The sequence below is a fragment of the Pseudorca crassidens genome, chromosome 3, assembly GCF_039906515.1.
Source record: "Pseudorca crassidens isolate mPseCra1 chromosome 3, mPseCra1.hap1, whole genome shotgun sequence".
NCBI classification, from domain to species: Eukaryota; Metazoa; Chordata; class Mammalia; order Artiodactyla; family Delphinidae; genus Pseudorca; species Pseudorca crassidens.
In genome coordinates, this window is record NC_090298.1 from 119,857,143 (window position 1) to 119,879,201 (window position 22,059).

The 22,059-nt window shown below is 36.3% G+C and overlaps 1 protein-coding gene and 1 long non-coding RNA gene across 11 annotated transcripts in view; one reads left to right on the forward strand and one right to left on the reverse strand.

Moving 5' to 3' along the window:
• The window catches only part of LOC137221825 (uncharacterized), a 56,982-nt gene that overhangs the window by 20,039 nt on the left and 14,884 nt on the right, over positions 1 to 22,059 (forward strand). The window lies entirely within an intron of this gene.
• Positions 965 to 22,059, reverse strand: part of NR3C1 (nuclear receptor subfamily 3 group C member 1) — a 465,790-nt gene continuing 444,695 nt past the window's right edge. For 8 of the 10 annotated variants that reach the window (XM_067732128.1, XM_067732130.1, XM_067732126.1 and 5 more), the window contains 5 exons: positions 21,147 to 21,425; positions 20,515 to 20,659; positions 16,552 to 16,682; positions 5,706 to 5,863; positions 965 to 5,125 (listed from right to left, as the gene is read on the reverse strand). In XM_067732128.1, coding sequence (XP_067588229.1) covers positions 4,973 to 5,125; positions 5,706 to 5,863; positions 16,552 to 16,682; positions 20,515 to 20,659; positions 21,147 to 21,425 — 866 coding nt within the window. In that variant the 3' untranslated portion in view covers positions 965 to 4,972. The remainder of the gene's footprint in view (positions 5,126 to 5,705; positions 5,864 to 16,551; positions 16,683 to 20,514; positions 20,660 to 21,146; positions 21,426 to 22,059) is intronic. The other 2 variants (XR_010942154.1, XM_067732132.1) reach the window with 2 other exon arrangements.

The window sequence follows — 22,059 nt, forward strand, 5'->3', positions numbered from 1 at the left end:
AAGATGGGAGTTAGCAGGTATGAATCAGTTTAAACTCTGAGCTTTTCCCCTTTTTTATAAAACAGAGTTAATGTCTTCCTCAGAATTTGTTTTTATTTCATTCATTTATTGGGTAGGCGAGGATTAACTAGTATAATGTATGTGAAAGTGTTCTACAAATGTAAGGCTAATACTTGAAGTGAATGGTAAAGCAGTAATGTGTATACATACTGGTGCCATATCATCTGGCACTTCTGCGTTGTACCTTAAGACACTGGGAAAGGAGGTTTGTTTACACTTTTGCAAGTGACTGAGGGTAGCAATAGTATTTCTCTTGTTCATATTCTAGCTTCAGTATTTATCATATAGTGGGTACGTAGCAAATACTTGGTGCACATATGACGGGTAAGGCAAACTTGGTTTTAAAATCATAATACCCTTTCCTTAGGGATGGAGGTCATTTGTGGAGAGAAGAGTATTGATAGGAAAGTTTGTTAGATCATCCAGTTCATGGATATGACCTGAACACAATATGCTTTTGGAAATACTATATAGATTGCTATATTTACTAAATGTTTATGTCCTTTTCTGAAGAAAGAGCTGATTTGAAATTAAGATAAGAATTTTGACTAGATAATACATTTATTTACATAAACTATCAGTTTTCATGATAAAGAAAGACTGTTATAGTTGAAGGCTTCGGAGTGAGTGAGTTCTTCCTTCCCTTAACAGCCTTTGCAGTAGTTGGTACATGACCGTTTGAGGCATAGATGGGAGAGTCTTCGGGTCTTTGAAGCCAGGGTTAAGCTCATTTTGAATTTCTGCCATATTAGCGTGTAACCATTGCCACACTGACATTTAAATGTCCACTTTAGCATCTTAAGCTTCCTGAAGTGGTAACTCCACCTTCAGTAGAAGAGGGAGGAAAAAAAGCAGGAAAATTGGAACTGCATGAGTTCTACAAAAGCATGTTGGAGTCATATAATGAAAAAGCAGATTTTTTTTTATTATGTTTCTCCATATTTGGCATTGCTGTAAATGGCTAACTAACATTTACTGCCAATTCAGTACAAATGTGTGGTTTGGTAATACCAGAACAGCAAATTTAAATGAAAAATAAAAGTTAAACATTTCCACACAAGATTTTACAATCTGACATTTCACTGCGTAGGTAAAAAGACACTTTTTTTTTTTAAACTACAGATTATTATTCAGCATGAATAAAAAACTACAACTTTTATTTTTAAACAGGAGTCACTGGTTTTAATTTTTACACATTTTAAAATTACTGTGATAAAAAATAATGAAAAAGCTTCTTAATAATGCCATACACAGTATAATATAGATTTGTCCCCATTATATAGCATTTGTTTAATATACAAAATAGAATATTGACACACTTGAATCTATGTGTAGTTAAGCAAGTTATTCGAGGAGGGTATTTTCATACAGCCTTTCATCAGAAAATAAAATCCTTCTTTCAGGCATTTTCTAGAGAGAAGGTAATCCTTTCCCAAAAACCTGGTAACTAATCCTTGGTGGACCAGGCTGACTGAAAACGATGAACTTCCATTCCAAGTGGTTAACATGTCCTCCTTACACTCTTATTTTCTCTTCCAATTCTCAAACCAGGTACAGAAAAACACTTTCTTCTACAGCTACAGTCTTTTGGGTGATCCACCAAGATCAAAATCTCACTGAGGGCTGCCACAGTTCTTGACTTCTATCAGATCAAAGTATAATAATATTGTTTATCTCATTGTGATGTACTTTTAGGATATTTAACAGAGAACTAAAATGATAAGACTTAACGATAATAGGTTGTGTAGATAGATAAGTGAAATTGGAATTGCTCATTCTCCCATCCCCCAGTTCTGAAGTGAGGCTGGCTTTCCTTTATATGCATATCCAGAGCTCATCCTATGCTAAATATTAAGCTCTTCATAAACACTAATCATGCTAGTTTTCCTTTTGGGGTGTCTTTTTTTTTTTTTTCCAGAAGGAAGGTGCTCTTTTAGGGTTCCCTCATAGTTTTAGACAGTTGGGTATACATATCCCAAAGCACTTGTATAGTATCCCATAGCAAGGCCTAAAAATACAGAGGGTCACTTTTTTCCACCAGTAATTAAAAATACTTTTCAAGATTTGTTGTGAGTCACCTAGGCACGTCACCTCTCGCTGAAATTACTACAAACGTCAACAGCTTGGGATGGCAAGATACCACATACATAGAAGATGAAGCTGCTTTCAAATAGCACCATAGCTTTCTTCACTTAAATCCATAATTATACTCACACATAATTCAGGTAAATTTCTTCTTTCCCACATATCCTAAATTGTCACAGCTTCTTTTTCCATTTAATGTACAGCCTCCTATAGCTTTATGAGTGTCAGTCCATTTCCTTTTAACCACAAAGTGCACATATCTTTTATTCACTGAGCTCTATTTTGGGGGAGCCAAAGTCGTTGGGGCTAAAGTCCAGATTCCCGTGTGATGTGCTTTCTGCAGCGTTCTATAAATGAATAATAATTTATCTTTCAGAAGCTCTTTCTGAAACGTAACACTGTGGCTGATGATAATATTCAAGCGGTATTTCTTAGGCACCAAAAATTTCACATCCAGCTGGGTTACAAACCATTTTAAAATACTTTGAGATCAATTTAAACAATTACAAAGGAATAGCCCCTTTTAGAGAGCATTCAAAAAGCAAATGATTACATTTTTTATTAAATAATTTCTCTAAAATACCGAAAAATAAGAACATTCAAAAAGCATTCAAAGAAAACATAAACATGTCCTCATTTGGAAATGAACTCTTGTAAGGAAAGAAAGGAATTAGTGTATTATTGGCAACCTATGAGATTCTGCACTATTTACATATTGCTGGTACCTCTATGCGTATTATTGCCAAACTTCTAAAGCCTCTGTTTTTATTAAACTGTTGGAGAGGCTGTACGTGATGGTGCCTGTAGGTGTGTAAGCACCGCCTTTCTGTCCCCTGATTACACACTTTAGCGCAAGGGGAGGTTCAGTAAACTAAACCTGCGCGGACAGACTCACTGTTGGAATGAGAAGGGTGGCCATTCTGGGAGGCAGAGGGTTACTTCCTCTCTGACCTCAATGGGACGGAGCCTCACGAACCTTCACAGCACACAGGGCCAGTCTCCATTTCCCTCTTCCTCTAGAGCAGACCTGTTTGGTTTCTGAGCCCACTGCTGCCTGTATGAATGCTCGCACACATTATAAATCATAGAGGTTTATCCGTCAACATTTCTTTGACCCCTACAAAAAATATATAACATGTCATGATAAAACAATCTCATCTAAAAATCATCCTTATTTTACACTATACAAGCTATTTTACAATCATTTTAATAAATTGCATGTAAAGCTGCAGTAGCCCTTCCCTTCCCAGATTAGTGAATACCAATATGATATATATCTGAAACTATAACTAAATATAAAAATATATTAGAAGTTTCATATTTTTAATATTAGATTTTCAGTTTTCTATTACACAAATAATTTGGCCACCTTGAATAGAAATCAAATTTCTTGTGGCTTAGTAAATACAAGTTTTGAGTTTACAGAAAGTTGGTAAGGTGCACACAGAAAGGGCTACTACAGCTTCTATCTTGTTTAAAATGATAATTATTCTCAACAGTGAGGAGGAGAAATTCACATGACTTTTGTTGAACTCCATGGCACACATAAGGATGTAAGGGATGTATAGTTTTACGAACACGGAAGTCTGACATATAGTCCTAAATCAGAAAAATCAGTAGCTGAGCTTTCCTGTACCCCCAGGAAAGAAAGACCAATTGGTGACAAATGGGAATGTGAAAATGGGTGTCTAGCCACTTTTGCCATATTACAGATTTTGGGGCCGGGGGGGGGCGTAAAGTTTAGTGGGAGGAATTACTTGGACAGATTAAAATCTTCTCAGCTGTGTTTCAGCCGGTTATCTGGAATCATAACTTTTAAGAAGTTATACGAACTACAACAAAAGGTCCTGAAAGACAGTTTACCAACTTTCTTGCCATCTAACCGCTGCAGAGATAGGGTGTTAGGTACAAACAGGGCCTCTTGGTAGTTTTATTTTTTTTATTTTTAGATTTTTTTAAATTAGTCTTTTGTAATCCATGGTTTACCCAGCAGGTCACTGGACTAGGTGCTCTACACCAGTTAGGACGGTTAATTTGCACAATCTGTATAATTCTCCACTGAAGCAGATATGTACAAAATATGAGCTTTTTTGACAGGAAAACTGGAGATTTGAGTCAATTTTTGTGGTCTTCTGATAGCTAAGTGCCATCAGGTTAGAAGCACCAACCCATTTTCACACAGAAGATTAATGTTTAGAGTTTATTTAGGAAAGCTATGAACTAGCTGCCCATCTTAAACAGCTGTACAATAACTTGAATACAAAAATTATGTAAGAAAAAATGAGCAAGCATAGTTCACTGAATATAAAGGAAATTGTTAAAACCAGACAGTAATAGCTATAAAAGGCACAACTTCCCTTTTCTGATATACACTTGTAAACTTTTTTCAGGTTTCCATGCATAAATCAAAAAGTGCTATCCTAACTATACAGGGGAAAGTACACCAACAAAAAGTCTAGAAAATTTTGTCCAGCCAACTGTGAAAAGTATGAGCAGAAAGTTCATCACGCAGACTTCAGGCACTGGTGGTTTAGGTGCCACCCTTCTCTGAAAGTGGAGCTTACCCCCATGTTATTGTTTCTAATTTCTGGGATCCACCAACTATCACTTTCTACTTTTCCCATCACTGAAAAGTGATGGCTCAACTGCTTCTGTTGCCAAGTCTTGGCCCTCTATAAACCACATGTAGTGCGTATTTAAAACAAAACAAAAACCAAAGCCAGACAAAAACAAAAAAAGAAAAAACTGCTACAGGACAGATTGACAGTGTGTACAATAAAAGCTATAAATTCAACTTTCTTTAAGGCAACCTTTCTTATTAAGGCAGTCACTTTTGATGAAACAGAAGTTTTTTGATATTTCCACTTGAATATTTTGGTATCTGATTGGTGATGATTTCAGCTAACATCTCTGGGAATTCAATACTCATGGTCTTATCCAAAAATGTTTGGAAGCAATAGTTAAGGAGATTTTCAACCACCTGCAAGAGAATATATAGTAATGAACAGTCTTAAAAAATTAGCAGTAGGGGTATCTCATGCTTGTTGTTGGCCTCTTTTTTTTTTTTTTTTTTAATTTCTGACTTAGATATACCAATCTCTGCTGGAATTCCCCAGGTGAAAAAGAAGTTTACCCTAAATAAAATGAGCACTCAGGTACCAAAAATCTTTGAATTTCTTTAACTGTATATAGAATTATATGGAATTAAGTATTTCGTGAAGAACTGCAGTACCATAGTATATGAAGGACACATTCGAACTTACTGGATAAATTCATACAAAAATAAGGAATTCTACCTTTAAAAAAAAACAGTGCTGTTGAATTCTGTACTAGCATCATGATGTTAGATGCGCATAATTAGATGAAATAGTATTTCATAATTGGCCTTAGGAGAAATGTGTGCCAAACTGAACTTTATAGGTTGAAATCAAACCATCACGAAAATCGATAAATGGGGAAAAAAAAAAAGAAAACCCCAACAACTAGTGGTATACAATTATATACACTAATCAGGACATACTTTATGTCTCTTGATATTTGGATTTTTGTTTGACACTTACATCATGCATGGAGTCCAAGAGTTTTGTCAGTTGGTAAAACCGCTGCCAGTTCTGACTGGAGTTTCCTTCCCTCTTGACAATGGCTTTTCCTAGCTCTTTGATGTAGGTCATTCTAATTTCATCAAATAGCTCTTGACTCTTCAAACCTTCCTTAGGAACTAAAAGGTTAAGATGTAAGCAATTAAAGAATTTTCTTGTGATAACTTTTCATTTATGTAAGTAGGGCATTTCTTAGTAGTAGCACATTTCATGGTTTACACAGTCTATCTGTTCTTAATGCACTCCATTAAAACATAAGCATTTTCGAAGGATTATGAAAATACAGCCATGAGAGAATATGGGATAACAGAAAATTGGAAGACTTAACTAACTTTGGGTTTATCACTTTGTTTCTCATCTATGAATGGAGCTGGTAAACACCTTCCCCCCTAGTTCACAAAGCTAATTTGAAGACCAAATGAATAATACACTGACTGTCATTCTGCCCTTGAGTTAATTCTAGTACAGACATAGACAGTTTCAACAAAACAGTGTTTATTCTTCCAATTACATCTTGGAATAGCTGTGATATCACCAGTCAATTAGGACCTTAAAATCGGCATGCAATACATTTTGTTAATCAATGTGTTAACATACTGAGTTGGTACAATTCCAATCTAAAAAGAAACTTGATTTTTTTATGTGGCTTATATATATGCCTTACTGGGGAGCAAATATCTGCCTTTCCTTATGTACAGAAATATAGAAAATACCTCATGGATCATAAAGTTGGTATAAAATCAGGTTTTTACACTACTCTTCAAAAAATGATACCAGTTAAGAGGGACTGTGAACAGACTGTTAACCATGGTTTCACTTAGTCTTGCAGAGATTATGACTTTTGTGCATGCTAACATTTCTTAAGGTGTGCTCCTAGGAACTCTGGTTCTGTGTTAATGATGATTAGGAAAAAAAGGATTTGATGGTCAGAATTTAACAAAACTAAGTGTGTAATACAAAGTTAGGCAGATTTCTGGATTTCAGGACTTCTCAGAGCTATAATGATGCACTCTCCAGGGAGGGGAACACATTGTTTCCCAAACTTAAAACTTCACTGCTGCTGACATCTTAGAAAATGCTGGAATAGAGGAAAAGCAGTGGGTTCAGGAGAAGGAAGTCTTTTTCATTCTTACTTGCCCTGTGGACTTGAGTATAACCTCCCTGAGCCCGTTTCCTACTCTTTCTCAGTGAATTAAAAAAAATTTTTTATTTAAAGAAATTTAGATATAATTAGTATATAACATTACATGAATTTCAGGTCTATAACACAATGATTCAATATTTGTATATATTGCAAAATGATCACCACAGTAAGTCTAGTTAACATCTATCACCATAAATGTTACAAAACTTTTCTTGTGATCAACTTTTTAAGATTTTACCCTTAGCAATTTTCAAATATACAGTATCATATTATTAACTGTAGGCACCCTGCTGTACATCTCCATGAATTATTTATTTTATAGCTAGAAGTCTGTACTCTCTAAACCCTTCACCCATTTCTCCCATCCCTCAACACCCACCCCCCCAACACACACACAACTCTGGTATCCACCAGTTTGTACTCTGTGTCCATGAGCTTTTGTTTTTAGATTCCACATACAAGTAAGATTATATGGTATTTGTCTTCTCTGACTTATTTCACTTAGCATAATGCCCTCAAGGTCCATGCACGTTGTTGCAAATGATGAGATTTCATTCATTCTTATGGCTGAGTAATATTCCAGCGAATATATATACCACATTTTCTTTATGCAGTCATCCATCAGCAGACACTTAGGCTGTTTTCATATCTTGGCTATCATAAATTATTCTGCAGTGACCGTGTGGGTACACTTCTCTTTTCCATATCTTATTTTGTTTCCTATCGTTAAATACCCCAAAGTGGAATTGCTGGATCATACAGTAGTTTTATTTTTAATTTGCTGAAAAACCTCCACACTGTTTTCTATAGTGGCTGCACCAATTTACATTACCTGAAGAGTGCACAAAGGTCCCCTTTTTCTCCACACCCTCGCCAACACTTGTTATCTTTGGGCTTTTTGATAATAGTCATTCTAATAGATGTAAGGTGTGGTTTTGATTTGCATGCATTTCCCTGATGACTAATGATGTTAAGCACCTTCTTAGGTACTTGTTGACTGTTTGTATGTCTTTGTGAGATGTCTGTTCAGGTCCTTCGCCCATTTTAAAAACCAGGGTATTTGTTTTTTTGCTATTGAGTTGTATGAGTTCTTTATATGTTGTGGATATTAACCCTAATCAGATATATATATCATTTGCAAATATTTCCTCTCATTTGGTAGGTTGCTTCTTCATTCTGTTGATGGTTCCCTTTGCTGTGTAGAAGCTCTTTAGTTTGATATAGTCTCATTTGTTTATTTTGCTTTTGTTGCCTTGGCTTATGGTGTCCAATCCGAAAAATCAACCCCAAGACGGACATCAAGGAGCTTACGGCCTATGTTTTCTTCTAGGACTTTTATGATTTCAGGACTTAATGTTCAAGTCTGATGTATTTTGAGTTATTTTTTGTGTATGCTGTAAGATAGTGGTCCAGTTTCGTTCTTTTGCATGTAGCTGTCCAGTTTTCCCAACATCTTTACTGAAGAGACTGTCGTTTCCCCATTGTATACTGTTGGCTCCTTTGTCAGTATACGCACGGCTGTATTGCTTGGCTCTCAGTTATGTTCCATTGATCTAGGTGAATGGTTTTATGCCAGTACCATATTGTTTTAGTGACTACAGCTTTATAATATAGTTTGAAACCAGGGCGTGTGTTCAGCTTTGTTCTTCTTTCTCAAGATTGCTTTGGCTATTCTGGGTCTTTTATGCTTCCATACAAATTTTAGGATTGTTTGTTGTGTTTCTGTGACAAATGCCAGAGGAATTTTGATAGGGATTGCATTGAATCTGTTGATTGCTATGAACAGTATGGACATTTTAACAATGTTAATTCTTCAAATACATAAGCACAGAATGTCCATTTAATTTTTATTTCCTTCAGTTTCTTTCACTGAAACATCTTAGTTGTCAGCGTACAAGTCTTTTACCTCTGTGGTTAAATTTATTCCTATGTTTTTTATTCTTTTTGATGCAACTGTAAATGGAGTTATTTTCTTAATTTTTTGTAAAATGAATTTGTCTCCTGCAGCCTCACTGAATTTATTAGTTCAGTTTTTTTGGATGGCATCTTTAGGGTTTTCTATATATAAAATTAGATAATCTGCAAATAGTGAGGGTTTTACAACTCTTAAAAATTTTTTTTCAAATAGCTTTATTGATTACAATTAAACAGGGAGTAATAATTAGACCACCCAGGATGTGCAGACCCCAGTTAGAGTTTTACTTCTTCCTTTCTGATTTGGATGCCTTTTATTTCTTTTTCTTGCCTAACTGCTGTGGCTAGAACTTCCAGTACTAGGTTGACTAGAAGTGGCTAGAGTGGGCATCCTTGTCTCTCATTCCTTATTTCAGAGGAAAAGCTTTCAGCTTTTCACCACTGAGTATGACATTAGCTGTGGGCTTGTCATATATGGCCTTTATTATGTTCGGGTACCCTATCTCCATACTGGGTTTGTTGAGAGTTTTTATCATAAATGGATGTTGAATTTTTCTTTTTAACATCTCTATTGGAGTATAATTGCTTTACAATGGTGTGTTAGTTTCTGCTGTGTAACAAAGTGAATCAGCTATACATATATCCCCATATCTCTTCCCTCTTGCATCTCCCTCCCATGGATGTTGAATTTTGTCAAATGTTTTTTCTACATTTACTGAGATGATCATATGTTTTTATCCTTCATTTTTTAATGTGGTATATCACTCATAGGATTTTGGTTAGGATTAGACCAAAGAATACATATGAAAACGTCCTGATTCCATAAAGCAAAGTCGACACTTCTGAGATGTCAGTGTTAGTGTGAAAATGAAGGCCACTTAATCAGGAGTGATACTCTTATCACTGCCATGTTTAAAGTGGGTTAATTTTTACACATTATTATATTACAAATAATCTAGTTATTGCTAATTTTTAAAATAATGACTGCTTATTTATAAATTATTTTCCCTGCTGGTTGTCCTCATTCTAAAAATAATTAGGGGAGAAATCCTATTCAGTATTTATATTTAAAAGAATTTCATCCATTCCAAATTACCCCCAATAATCCTTGGGATTTTTGCTTTATGTAGTTCAGGGCCATATATTCAGAATTATTTTCCTGGTGAGTAGAATGCTTTATCTAATGAGTGTCTTTAAATATAGAACTGTTTTGGGGGGGCCTTAGAGTCTATTTTGATAATAATGTAGCTGCTTCAGCCTTCTTTTGGGTAAAGCAGTGGTCAGCAATGACCCACTACCTGCAGCCTGTTTTTGTAAATACAGTTTTACTGAAACACAGCCATGCCTGTTCTCCTTAAGTATTGTTGATGACTGTGGTCACATCACAAGGGGCAGAGTTTGAGTACTACTGACAGAGACTGTATGCAAAGCTGAAAACATTTACCATCTGCCCTTTTACAGAAAGTTTGCCACCACTGGGTTACACTATGCATAGTATATCAGCCACTCAACATCTTTATTTAGGTATATCTCTTATAAATAGCACAAAGTTGGACTGTTTTCTTAATCCAGTCTTGCACTTTCTATATCTTTTCATCTTGGAGCCTTGGAGCATTTAGTCCATCTATATTTAATGAAATTGCTGATATATTTGAATTTATTTGTACCATCTATTTGTTACTTCCTCTTATCATGCCTTTGTTTATGCTTCCCCACCCACGGCCTCTCATTTCTTTTATCCTTTTGGATTGGTTTTTCTTACCATGTTCTCCCCCCAACCACTCATGGTTTGGTATGTACTTTGTATACTCTGTACACTCTTTCTATTTCTTGTTGTCATCCTTGAAATTTAAACTCATTTTTAACTTATCAAACTTCCCTTTTTAAAAAAATAAATGTATTTTATTTATTTATCTTTGGCTGCAGTGGCTCTTTGTTGCTGCGCGCAGGCTTTCTCTAGTTGGGGCGAGTGGGGGCTACTCTGTTGCGGTGTGTGGGCTTCTCCTGTTGTGGAGCAGGGGCTCTAGGTGCGTGGGCCTCGGTAGTTGTGGCACGTGGGCTTATTAGTTGTGGCTCGCAGCCTACTGAGCGCAGGCTCAGTAGTTGTGGTGCACAGGCTTAGCTGCTCCACGGCATGTGGGATCTTCCCGGACCAGGGCTCGAACCCGTGTCCCCTGCATCGGCAGGCGGATTCTTAACCACTGAGCCACCAGGGAAGCCCACCTTCTTGCCTTCTTGCATGTATGTAATTATTGTGTGCTTTAGTTCTATTTTTTAACTCCCCAAAGACACGATTACTGTTATACAGTGTCAGTTTAAATGTATCTAAATATTTACCACTTTCTCTGTTCTTTTTTCCCTCTTTAAAGATGGGATTACTTTCCTTAGCCTAAGTATATCCTTTAATATTACTTTACTGAGGATCTGTGGTGGCACATTTTCTTTTGACCTTCATTTTAAAAAAAAAAGGACTATTGGTATACTCAGGCCTTTCAAATTTAAAGTGGTTGAGGTATCTGGATTAATATCTACATGTTTGTGACTGTTTTCTACTCACTGTTATTTCCCTTTTTCTGCCTTTTCTAGTTTTTATTGTGTTTCATATGATTCTATTTTTCTCTCCTCTCAGTGTATCAATTATTACTTCTTTTTAAAATTGTGTTTAGTGGCTGCCCTAGAGTTTGCAATGTACATTTACAACTAATCTACATCTCCTTTCAAATAGCACTGTACTATTTTATAGGAAGTGCAGGTAACCTTAAAACAGTATTCCCAATTCTTCACCCCCATCCTTTTAACATTGCTGACATTCATTTCACTTATCCATATGTTATAATTATCCCATACACTGTTGCTATTATTAAACAGTTATTAGATCAATTAAGAAGAAAAATGAAATGTTATGTTTCTGAACTAAATTAATCTCTTTTCCTCAGCAGAACTTATTTTAACATTTTATGCAAGGCAGGTCTTCTGGCGACTAAGTCTCCCAGATTCTTGTCTGAGAAAGTCTTCCTTTTGCCTTCACTTATGAAGGGTACTTTCACTGGACACCAAATCTTACATGGGTGATCTTTTTCTTTCTTTCAACACTAAATAGTTCACTACCTTCTTGCTTGCATGGTTTCTAATGAGAATTCTAATGTAATTTTTATCTTTGTTCCTTTATAAGGAACAAGCAAGCTGTTTTTTCCTCTGGCCTCTTTCAAGATTTCCTTATTGTCTTTGGTTTTCTGTCATTTGAGTAAAATATGCCTAGGTATAGAGTTTTTGCTATTTATTTATCTTTCTGGGTATTTTCTGAGCTTCCTGGATCTGTGCTTTGGTGTCTGTCATTAATTTTGGAAATTTATCAGCCTTTATTGCTTCAAATATTTCTTCTGTTCCTTCCTTTCTTTTACTTCTGATATTCCCATTACTTGTATGTTACACTTTTTGTAATTGTCCTCACAGTTCTTGAATGTTTTGTTGCATTTTTTTCATTCCTTTTTCTCTTTGCATTTGAGTCTGGGAAGTTTCTACTGAGGTATCTTCAAGCTCAGTGATTCTTTTCCTTGGCTGTGTCAAATCTACTGATGAGCCCAGCACTCTTCATTTTCATTACAGTATTTTTAATTTCTAGCATTTCGTTTTGATTCTTTCTTAGAGTTTCTACCTCTCTGCTTACAAAACCCATATATTCTTATATGTTTACTTTTTCCATTAGAGCCCTTAATATATTAATTGTTGTTATTTTAAATTCCCTATCTGATAATTATAACATGTGTGTCATGCCTGAGTCTGGTTTTGATGCTTTTCTCTCCAGACTGTAGTTTTAAATTGAAAGCTGGATATGACATATCAGAACTGAGGTAATTAATTAGGCTTTTAATCTGGCTAGGAGCAGTTGTGTTTAAGGCTTTCTGAAGCTATAGGTGTTAAGAGGTTTCAGTTTCCTCTAATTTCCTTGTTCTTATTTTTTTCCCCTGTTGTCTTGGAGTTTCCCTAAGAACACCTTCTTTAAATAGCTGTGTTCTGTAGCTCTCCCAGCTGTAATTCTGGATTATACTGGAACTCTGTTCATATGGTTGTAAGGTGTTGGGGATGTGGAGTGTTTTATACTTTTATGGTTAAATCTCAGGTTTTTCTTTTTTGTTAATTAATTATAGTAGGCCTGAGTCCGTAGGCTCTGACCTTTAGACGTGCTTCTGAACCTTTTTTTCCCTCCTTCTCCTCCCTTACATGAGACACAGGGGGCTGGAATTATCTATTTGCCCCTTTTCTCCAGGTCAGAAACATGAGGGAATCTTTCTCTGATCTTCACCTTGAAAACCTGCTGGGGCTTCTGGAGGTAAACCCCAGAAAACTGGGGGGGACAACCCCCTAAGACTGGGTCCCCAGAGTTTTTATTAACATGCCAGCTATTCCTCACTTGGTCTCCAGAAATTCATAAAAAATACTGTAAGTGTTCCTATGTTACTGGCTCCAGTAGCTTCTGCTTCCAGAAAGCTGATCTTGGCTGGGCTGCTCTGTATTTGCCTGTTTCTCCAGATTTTCAGGTAGTGGTTTGCCCTGTGACCTTACTTCACTGATGGATCTAAAAAAAAGTCATTGACTGTCAGTTTGCTCAGCTCTTAGTTATTTGTGAGGATGGGAGTGATAACTGCCAAGCTGTTTAACTGTGAGAGCTGAAACTGGAAAGCCACCCTCATTTTTCAGGTTTTTTTTCCTTAGCTTTCTGAAAAAACTTACTCCACTTTCTTCAATTGCTGCTGTTCTGGAAAGTTTTCAGCCATTCTATCTTTTCACCTTTCATTTTGGATCTCTGATGATTATAATAAGACCAGAGCTTTTTTCAACCGGTGTGCTATGAATGGGTTACAAATGTGTTGATAATGTCTGTTATGCTGGCTGCCACTGGCTGCAAGTAGCCTTATTCATTTACCTCATTGTGCTATGTATGAATGCTATTTTTTATAGCACTGACACGAAAAGAGTTGTGAAGCACTGTTTTAGACCTCCTCGCTCAATCATGCCTCTTATCATTGTTCACTTACATACATACATAACACACACATATATAAATATGAATACATGTATACACACATATATATGCATCTTAAAAATTGTATTCTGGCTAATTTCTTCAGATATGTATTTCAGATTAAAGTCTCTTCAGATGTGTCTAATCTGCCTTTAGAGCCATCATTGTTTTTTTGTTTTGTTTTGTTTTTACAGTTGCACTTGTCTTTAAACTTACTAAGTATATACTAATTTACCAGGCTTTGCAAATATCCTCTAAGAGAAAGCTAGCTTCAGAGTGCAGCTTACCTCTCTCAGTACCTGCCTGCACAAAGTTTTAGTCCAGCATTTTTTTAGCAGGAGGTAAGGATACCTATCAGTGTTCTGTCAGAGTAGAAGTCTAATTATATCTTAAGGTATGTATTTTCATTCTTCTGATTTTATTTTTTTTTAAAGAACCAGTGATATATACTGGTTCAATTTACTTTTTCTTATCATCTACAATGAAAAAAACAAAAACATATAGCTCAGTGAGTCTGGAATGTATAAAACTTAAAGCATCATTTTTTACCAGTAAGGTTAGTATCTTAGCACTGACCTGTACATGGATATTACCAATCAAAATGATTCTTGATCAGAAATTTAACTGTTTCCTCAAACAACATCAAGCTCACTTCTTTAACAAGAGTACTGCTACAGGTAACCTTAAAAACGAGTATTTTTCTTACTTTGAAATATTAATATTCCTTAAATCTAGTGACATTAAATAAACAACGTTTCGTAAAATGAAGATAGTACGAAGGTATTAATATTGATGTGTGCTTTGGAAAAGCTTAAATAGATAGATGTAGTCATGTGAGCATCCACAGCTTACAGTTATTCAGCAACTTTGAAACCACAGTTACTAATGGAATGAAGGCTTCTTTTTGTTGAAAATGCCGTATTTTTACTAAGATAGACAAGATACTCTATTTTTCAGAAGTTTTCTAATATACTTTGCTAGCTGAAAGTAGTCTCACTGAAGTTCATACACCAATAACTTCATCTAAACTTTCAAGATTGTTCTATAAACTCTAGATAGAATACCTCTGTCCAGCAGTCGAGCTCCAGTGCTGCATTAACCAACCTTCTAATAGTAATCAAGCACACCTTTTGTAGGTTGTATCTGTTTCTCCCATATTTCTTTTTTTAAATTAATTTTTATTGGAGTATAATTGATTGACAACGTTGTGTTAGTTTCTGCTGTACAGCAAAGTGAATCAGTTATATTGTATATATACATATACCCACTCTTTTTAGATTCTTGTCCTCTATAGGCCATTACAGAGTATTGAGTAGAGTTCCCTGTGCTATATGGTAGGTTCTTACTAGTTTTCTATTTTATATATAGTAGTGTGTATATGTCAATTCCAATCTCCCAATTTATCCCTCCCCCTGCTTCCCCCTTGGCAACCATAAGTTTTTCTACATCTGTGACTCTATTTCTATTTTGTAAATAAGTTCATTTGTATCTTTTTTTTTAAGATTTCACGTATAAGCAATATCATATGATATTTGTCTTTCTCTGCCTGACTTACTTCATTCAGTATGACCATCTCTAGGTCCATCCATGTTGCTGCAAATGACATCATTTTGTTCTTTTTTATGGCTAATACTCTACTCTGTTGTGTATTACCACATCTTCTTTATCCATTCCTCTGTCGATGGACATTTAGGTGGCTTCCATGTCTTGGCTATTGTAAATAGTGCTGCAGTGAACACTGGGGTGCGTGTATCTTTTCGGATTATGGTTTTCTACAGATATATGTCCTGGAGTGGGATTGCTGGATCATATGGTAGCTCTATTTTTAGTTTTTCAAGAAACTTTTTACTGTCCTCCATAGTGGGTGTATCAATTTACATTCCCACCAACAGTGCAAGAGGGTTCCCTTTCCTCCACACCCTCTCCAGCATTTACTGTTTGTAGACTTTTTGATGATGGCCATTCTGACTGGTGTGAGGTGATACCTCATGGTAGTTTTGATTTGCATTTCTCTAATAATCAGTGATGTTGAGCAGCTTTTCATGTGACTCTTGGCCATTTCATTGTATTTCTTTGGAGAAATGTCTATTTAGATCTTCTGCCCATTTTTGATTGGGTTGTTTGTTTTTTTGATATTGAGCTGCATTAACTGTTTGTGTATTTTAGAGATTAATCCCTTCTTGGTCACTTTGTTTGCAAATATTTTCTCCCTTTCTGTGGGTTGTCTTTTCGTTTTGTTTATGGCTTCCTTTGCTGTGCAGAAGCTTTTAAGTTTTATTAGGTCTCATCCGTAATTTCTTATACGCAGTAGTACTCATTGTATAACTAAAATTTGTCACCAAATAACAGTGTAGTAGAGAAACAAAAATCATTCTTGTTGGCATTCCTTCTCTGTGTCTTCGGCATTGTCAAAGGTTGCAGGAAGGAAGAAGGCTGTAGATATTACAGGTCGGTAGAGCCCGCCTCCTCCTTGCCATGTGATTCATATACTTCTCCATTTCTCCATGATACCTATCTATCTATCTTATGAATCTTGGTATCACTGGCTGTACCTTTCTAAAATTTACATTTATGAAAATCTAAGGTACCTGACTAGCAGGAAACTAGACTTGGTATAATTATTAGTGCTTTGTATACATACAAATAAACCTTTGTTTCTAGACTTCTATATTTTATGCGTTTGAATATTCAGGTGAATATTAGAAGAGAGTAGGTGTTCTACCAACCTGAAGAGAGAAGCAGTAAGGTTTTCATACAGAGATACTCTTCATAAGATACCTGAAGTCTGTTTAACTCAGAGGAAACATATAGCATATGTTTACATTGGTCATACATGCAGGGTAAAGCCATTCTCTGCCTGTGAAAGACAAATATCAGTGTTTGAGTTAGGAAGAAATAATTCTTGTTCCCCAAAAAAGTACTTTTTTGTTCTATTTTGCAAAGCCATGAACTCACCTAACTATTGCAATTAATGCTAATTCTCTCTGGATCAGAATTTTGGAAAACTTTCCTTAATATAGTGGAGAAATTATTTTTCTACATTTGTTTTATTTAAGTATTTTATAATTTATTTCTACAGAATTTATTACCAGTTATTCATTTAAATAAAGGTTTTATGGTAGTATTTGAATATGTCCAGTTAGACAACACAGTTTTAAAATCCTACCCATTTGAAAATCAAACGGTATTTTCTTTCACAGCATTCCATTCTAAAGACAACTGTATGTGATACTGTTTACAGTTATGTAGAGAGTCAGAATTAGAACTTGACTCTGATACCCAAAATCTGCCTCTGACTGACATTATGAAACTGAATATTCTTCCAACTAAAGGTACCCCAAATGAATTCTCAGTTAGGATTCTCAACAGTTAGTATCACATCTATGATTTTCAAATAGAGTCTCAGACTTTTTAAATGACACTAAGAGCCTGAAACTGAGCCTCATTCATGCTTTTAAAAATACTTCAAGAGCTGTTTTTTTTTTTTTAATTTTCTGACAGAAAGTGATCTTGGACTTAACAGGAAAAAAAAAAAGATGATTATTATCACAACAGCATAAGGACACAAGAATGGGAAATAAGAATGCCCACTTAAAAGCTGTTGTTTCTGTAAGCCATTTATCCTCCAATAAAGTTGAACACTGAGAAAAAATTTCTGTTAACTCCTACTTTATGTAAGAAATACCAGGTTATGCTATAAGGTTATGCTGTAACTGTTTAAGTCTAAATTTGAGTGCCCCCCCCAAATAAAAACTCTGAATTAGATTAATTTTATAAAAGAGGATATGCTGGTGTTTCATATAAACCTGTTCACAGTTTTAATCACAATTAAATGACTTCAAATTGCAAGTGACTAAGAAGAGTAAATGTAGTCAAACATGTTGTTTTGGTTTAAAGATTTTTTTGTCTGACGTGGACCATTCTTAAACTCTTTATTTGAATTTGTTACAACATTGATCATGTTTTGGATTTTTGGCTGCGAGGCATGTGGGATCTTAGCTCCCCAACCAGGGATCGAACCTACACCCCCTGCATTGGAAGGCGAAGTCTTAACCACTGGATCGCCAGGGAAGCCCAGTCAACATGTTTTTAACTTTTTAAGCAAGCATGGTCAGATTCTGAAATGAGGAGCAAGTACTAAGAAATTTCAAATGTCTCTGAATATACATATAAGCTACATATTTTTATCAGTTAAATTTGATCGAACAACTTAAAATCTTGTCAAATTGTGATGCAGTGGTTTTGAGCAGTCTTTTTTTTTGGCAACAGATAGTCAAGGTGACTTCTTTCTTTAAAGTAGAAGAGTATGTGTGGAGATCTGGTCTGGTGAACCACATGGCAGTGCCTACCAACTGACGGCAGAGATATGGCCCCTTCTTGGAATACAAAGAGTGTGATTATAGTACATATTTCACATGCCTCTTGTCAGTCATGTTTCTTCTCACTATGAAGACTGGTCTTCTCCTTCAGGTCTCATCAGCTCAAATACTAGCCACCCTATCTGAAAAAGGCCTCTCTCTAGTAAAAACTCCATCACAGTCTGAGATTCTTTATTTGATGCTTATCTGTGTCTCCTCAACTAGAGTGTAAGCCATAAAGGTCAGGAACTTTGTTTGTCTTGTTCTCTGCTGTAGTTCTCTGCTAATACTGTACCAGGCACAAATTAGGAGTGTGGTAAGTATTTGATGTTCCCCTGTTTGAAACCCCCCCCTCTCCCGCGCACTGGCTTCTTCATGCTCCGAGAATAAAATCTAAACTCTATTTCATGGCCTACAAGATGCTGCTTGACTCGGTCCCTGTCCACTTCTCTAAACTCACAGAACATCCTCAGTGGCTTTCTCTCAGTTCCTTACACATGCCAAGGTTGTTTCCAGCCTTTGTACTCATCTTTTCTGCCTGAGATGCCCTACCTTTCCTATAAGCTGTTCTTTGTACTCTTTAGCACTCAGCTCTTTAGAGAGGCCTTCTGTGGTCCCCAAATCTAAAGTAGCCTATACCCCTCTCCCCACACTATTCTGTCATGGCTCTCTGAAATAATTTTGGTCATTTATTTGATTTTCCTCATCAGTATGTGAGCAGGGGCCTCATCTCTTATAGCTCAAGCTCTCAAATAGTGTCTGGCACTTGGTAAGTACTCAAATATGATTCAATGAATACTGTGCTGGAAAATAAGTATTACCAATAGAGCAACCACCCCAAGTCTAACTCAATAATTCAGCCTCTTTTAAAATATTTAGAGCTAGCACCATCCAGTCTCTACTAAAATAGATACAATAATTCGAGCTTACTACATCAGGCAAGCCCCCTCCCATTTCACACTCAGCTCAGCTCAGATAGATAGATGCTCTTGTATAACTTCTACCTGTTCTTTTTATGCCTGGCATACCCAACAAACAGATAAAACAATATGTTTGCTTTATCTTCACAGGATGTCTTTTTAGGCTGTCCTCAGTGTTCTCAAGTGTCCTTTTCCCCTTCCTCCATTCATCCTCTGTTCATCAGCTGATGTTAATTTCCAAACTCCTTGCCACTCTGGACATATTTACAGTCACTGTTACTTTTAATATGGCATCCTGAACACAAACTACTAATGATGGGTTAACTCACATAGAGTACAACGAGACTATTATTCTAATAATGTGGTTTAAGATTTCATTAATTTTTTGGGAATTCTTAGTCAGGAGCACCCAGAGCTCACAATTCTAACATCTCTATCTTTTTTCACATGAACACAAATCTCCTTCAGTTTTCACTGTGCCCAGACCAATGGGTAGGTATATGTGAGTGTGTGACTCTCCTGTTTGCATTCTAATAAAGGAAATAAGCTGTGAGTACAAAAAGGTAGAAAGGGATAAGAGCTAGGGATGTACAGCAGAGAGGTTTTACATGGTGGTATGAACATCATGAGCTAGGGGTATGTATGAAGAACAGATCACGCTGAGTGGGAACAAAGAGTATGTGAAGGAGAACAACGAGAGATAAAGTGAGGCTGGATTCTGGAAAGCCAGAAACCATGCTGAGTGTGCCCTGAGTGCTCACTGAAGACACCTGTGTGTCGGGGTGATCCATTATATGATCAAACTGCATTAGGAAGAAAAACTTAGCATGATGGAGGATAAACTGGAGGCGGAAAACAACAACTGCAATGGGTACGGGGGAATGGATATCTGAAGTATTTCACAGGCCTAGAGGACTAGAGAATAGCTGATTGATCAAATCTTAAAGTGTGGTTGGTTCTCTCCCAAATTTAAAAATAAAATCTTGTTCCCACGTTCTTTCCAAGTCACAGACATTGAGTGAGCCTTGCCATGCAAAGAGATACCTCTTGTCTCTGGGTCCATACCTGTCATCCCCATCTGTAATTGTCCCTGCTGAAAGCAAGATCAGTATGAATTGCATCATGCAATGCAAACACTGCATCTGTTTCCTTTCTGAAGTAGGGTTACATAATTAAAACAAGGCCACAGTAAGATTCCTTTTTACTTGCTGTAGACTTTACTGACCCAAAGCGATGCTCACTATTTAAAAAAATATCCTTAAATTACAGTAATAATGCCACGTGTAATTTGCTCTGCATTACACTTGGTCTGCCTTAAGCACTGATAAACTCTATTTCAAGTTTGCCCAGTTCCAAGATACCTGGTAGGATTGATTCAGTCCTGAAGGAAAATGACTCACAAATGACTTACTCATTAATAATCAGATCAGGAGCAAAACACAGCAAGTTGGAACTTGATTGTCTGTATGATCTCCACCCCAGGGCGAATGACATGAGGAACATCCATGAATATTGCAGTAGGGTCATTTGGTCATCCAGATGTAAGTTCCTGAATCCTGAATTAAGAGGAATAAAGGTATGAGGAAACATTCTAGTTGCCAAAGAGAAGATCGTCTCTCTGCGAACTGCCAAAGACAGTTTTGGAGGACTCTTAACAGATAGAGGAAAGGAAGCACAAAGTGGGCACAGGTTTTCCTTTGTCATCTGACATGTTAAGACCAAAGCCCTCAGTACTTTTTAAAAGCATTCAGTGTAATAAGAGTTGCCAATTTTTGTCACCTTTTGCCTATGTGAGTAAATATGGACTAAATAGTAAAATGCTATACTAAATAGTAAAACAGAAAGCCAAGAGTCCTGTCCTGGGATGATACTCATTCAGTGAATTTAAGGTAAAAAAAAATTTCCCCTGATATTTATACCTTTTCCCCCCTTGATGGAGTGGGGATGGCAGGAGGCCATGGGACCAGGGCGATAGAAAGCCCGAATGTTTTATTTAAAAGATTCTAAGACTTGTGCCTTAGTTGCGTTATCTTTGCATCTTACCTGGTATCGCCTTTGCCCATTTCACGGCTGCGATCACCTGCCGCCCACCTAACATGTTGAGTGTAGTCATGATCCGCCAAGTTGTATCTGGAATGGAGCTGTCGTAGCCCGCATATATCACCTCCGGCTCAATGACCTCCAGCAGTGACACCAGGGTAGGGGTGAGTTGTGGTAACGTTGCGGGGACTATTGTTTTGTTAGCAGAATTTTCAGAAGTTTCTTGTGAGACTCCTGTAGTGGCCTGCTGAATTCCTTTTATCTTTTTCTTTGTTTTACGAGCTGTGGGTATATTAAAAAAAAAATACACAGAAATCAGCTGTAATGGGAAAATCTGGGCAGCACAGTTCATTAAAGAGGTATTTTAATTTCTGCAACTATTTAATTTGAAAGAGGAGAAATCTTTTATTTAGCAATTATGATAAGAGAAAAACACATTTTTGCCTGAAAGCAAAGGATCAAGAGGAACCGTTCATTTATTAATTTCCTCTACAGATAAGCCATTCTTCATTATAGTTATACTTTATATCAAATTGTCTTACAACACTATGTTAAAACAATATAAACAAATCACTCACCTAGATTCTTCCATAAAGTAATTTCTGTTTCAGTTTCTCTCCAAAGTAAAAACTGTCATTAGTTATACAAAGCAAATTACTTTTATTATCAACTGAAAGAAAGAATCTCAGTTTGTAATCCCAGACTAGTAACTGTGGCTTACGGTTAATCTAATTATGGGTATATGTAATGAAGACAGTGATACCGTTTATACGCTTGCACAAAGTCCCCTTCTTATCAAGACAGTAAGATGACATAGGAGATCACACACTAAAAACAAACAGTATTAGTTCTAACAGCAGAAGAATCTACTTTTTACCTTTATATGATGGATACTATATGGGACTTAAAAACCTTT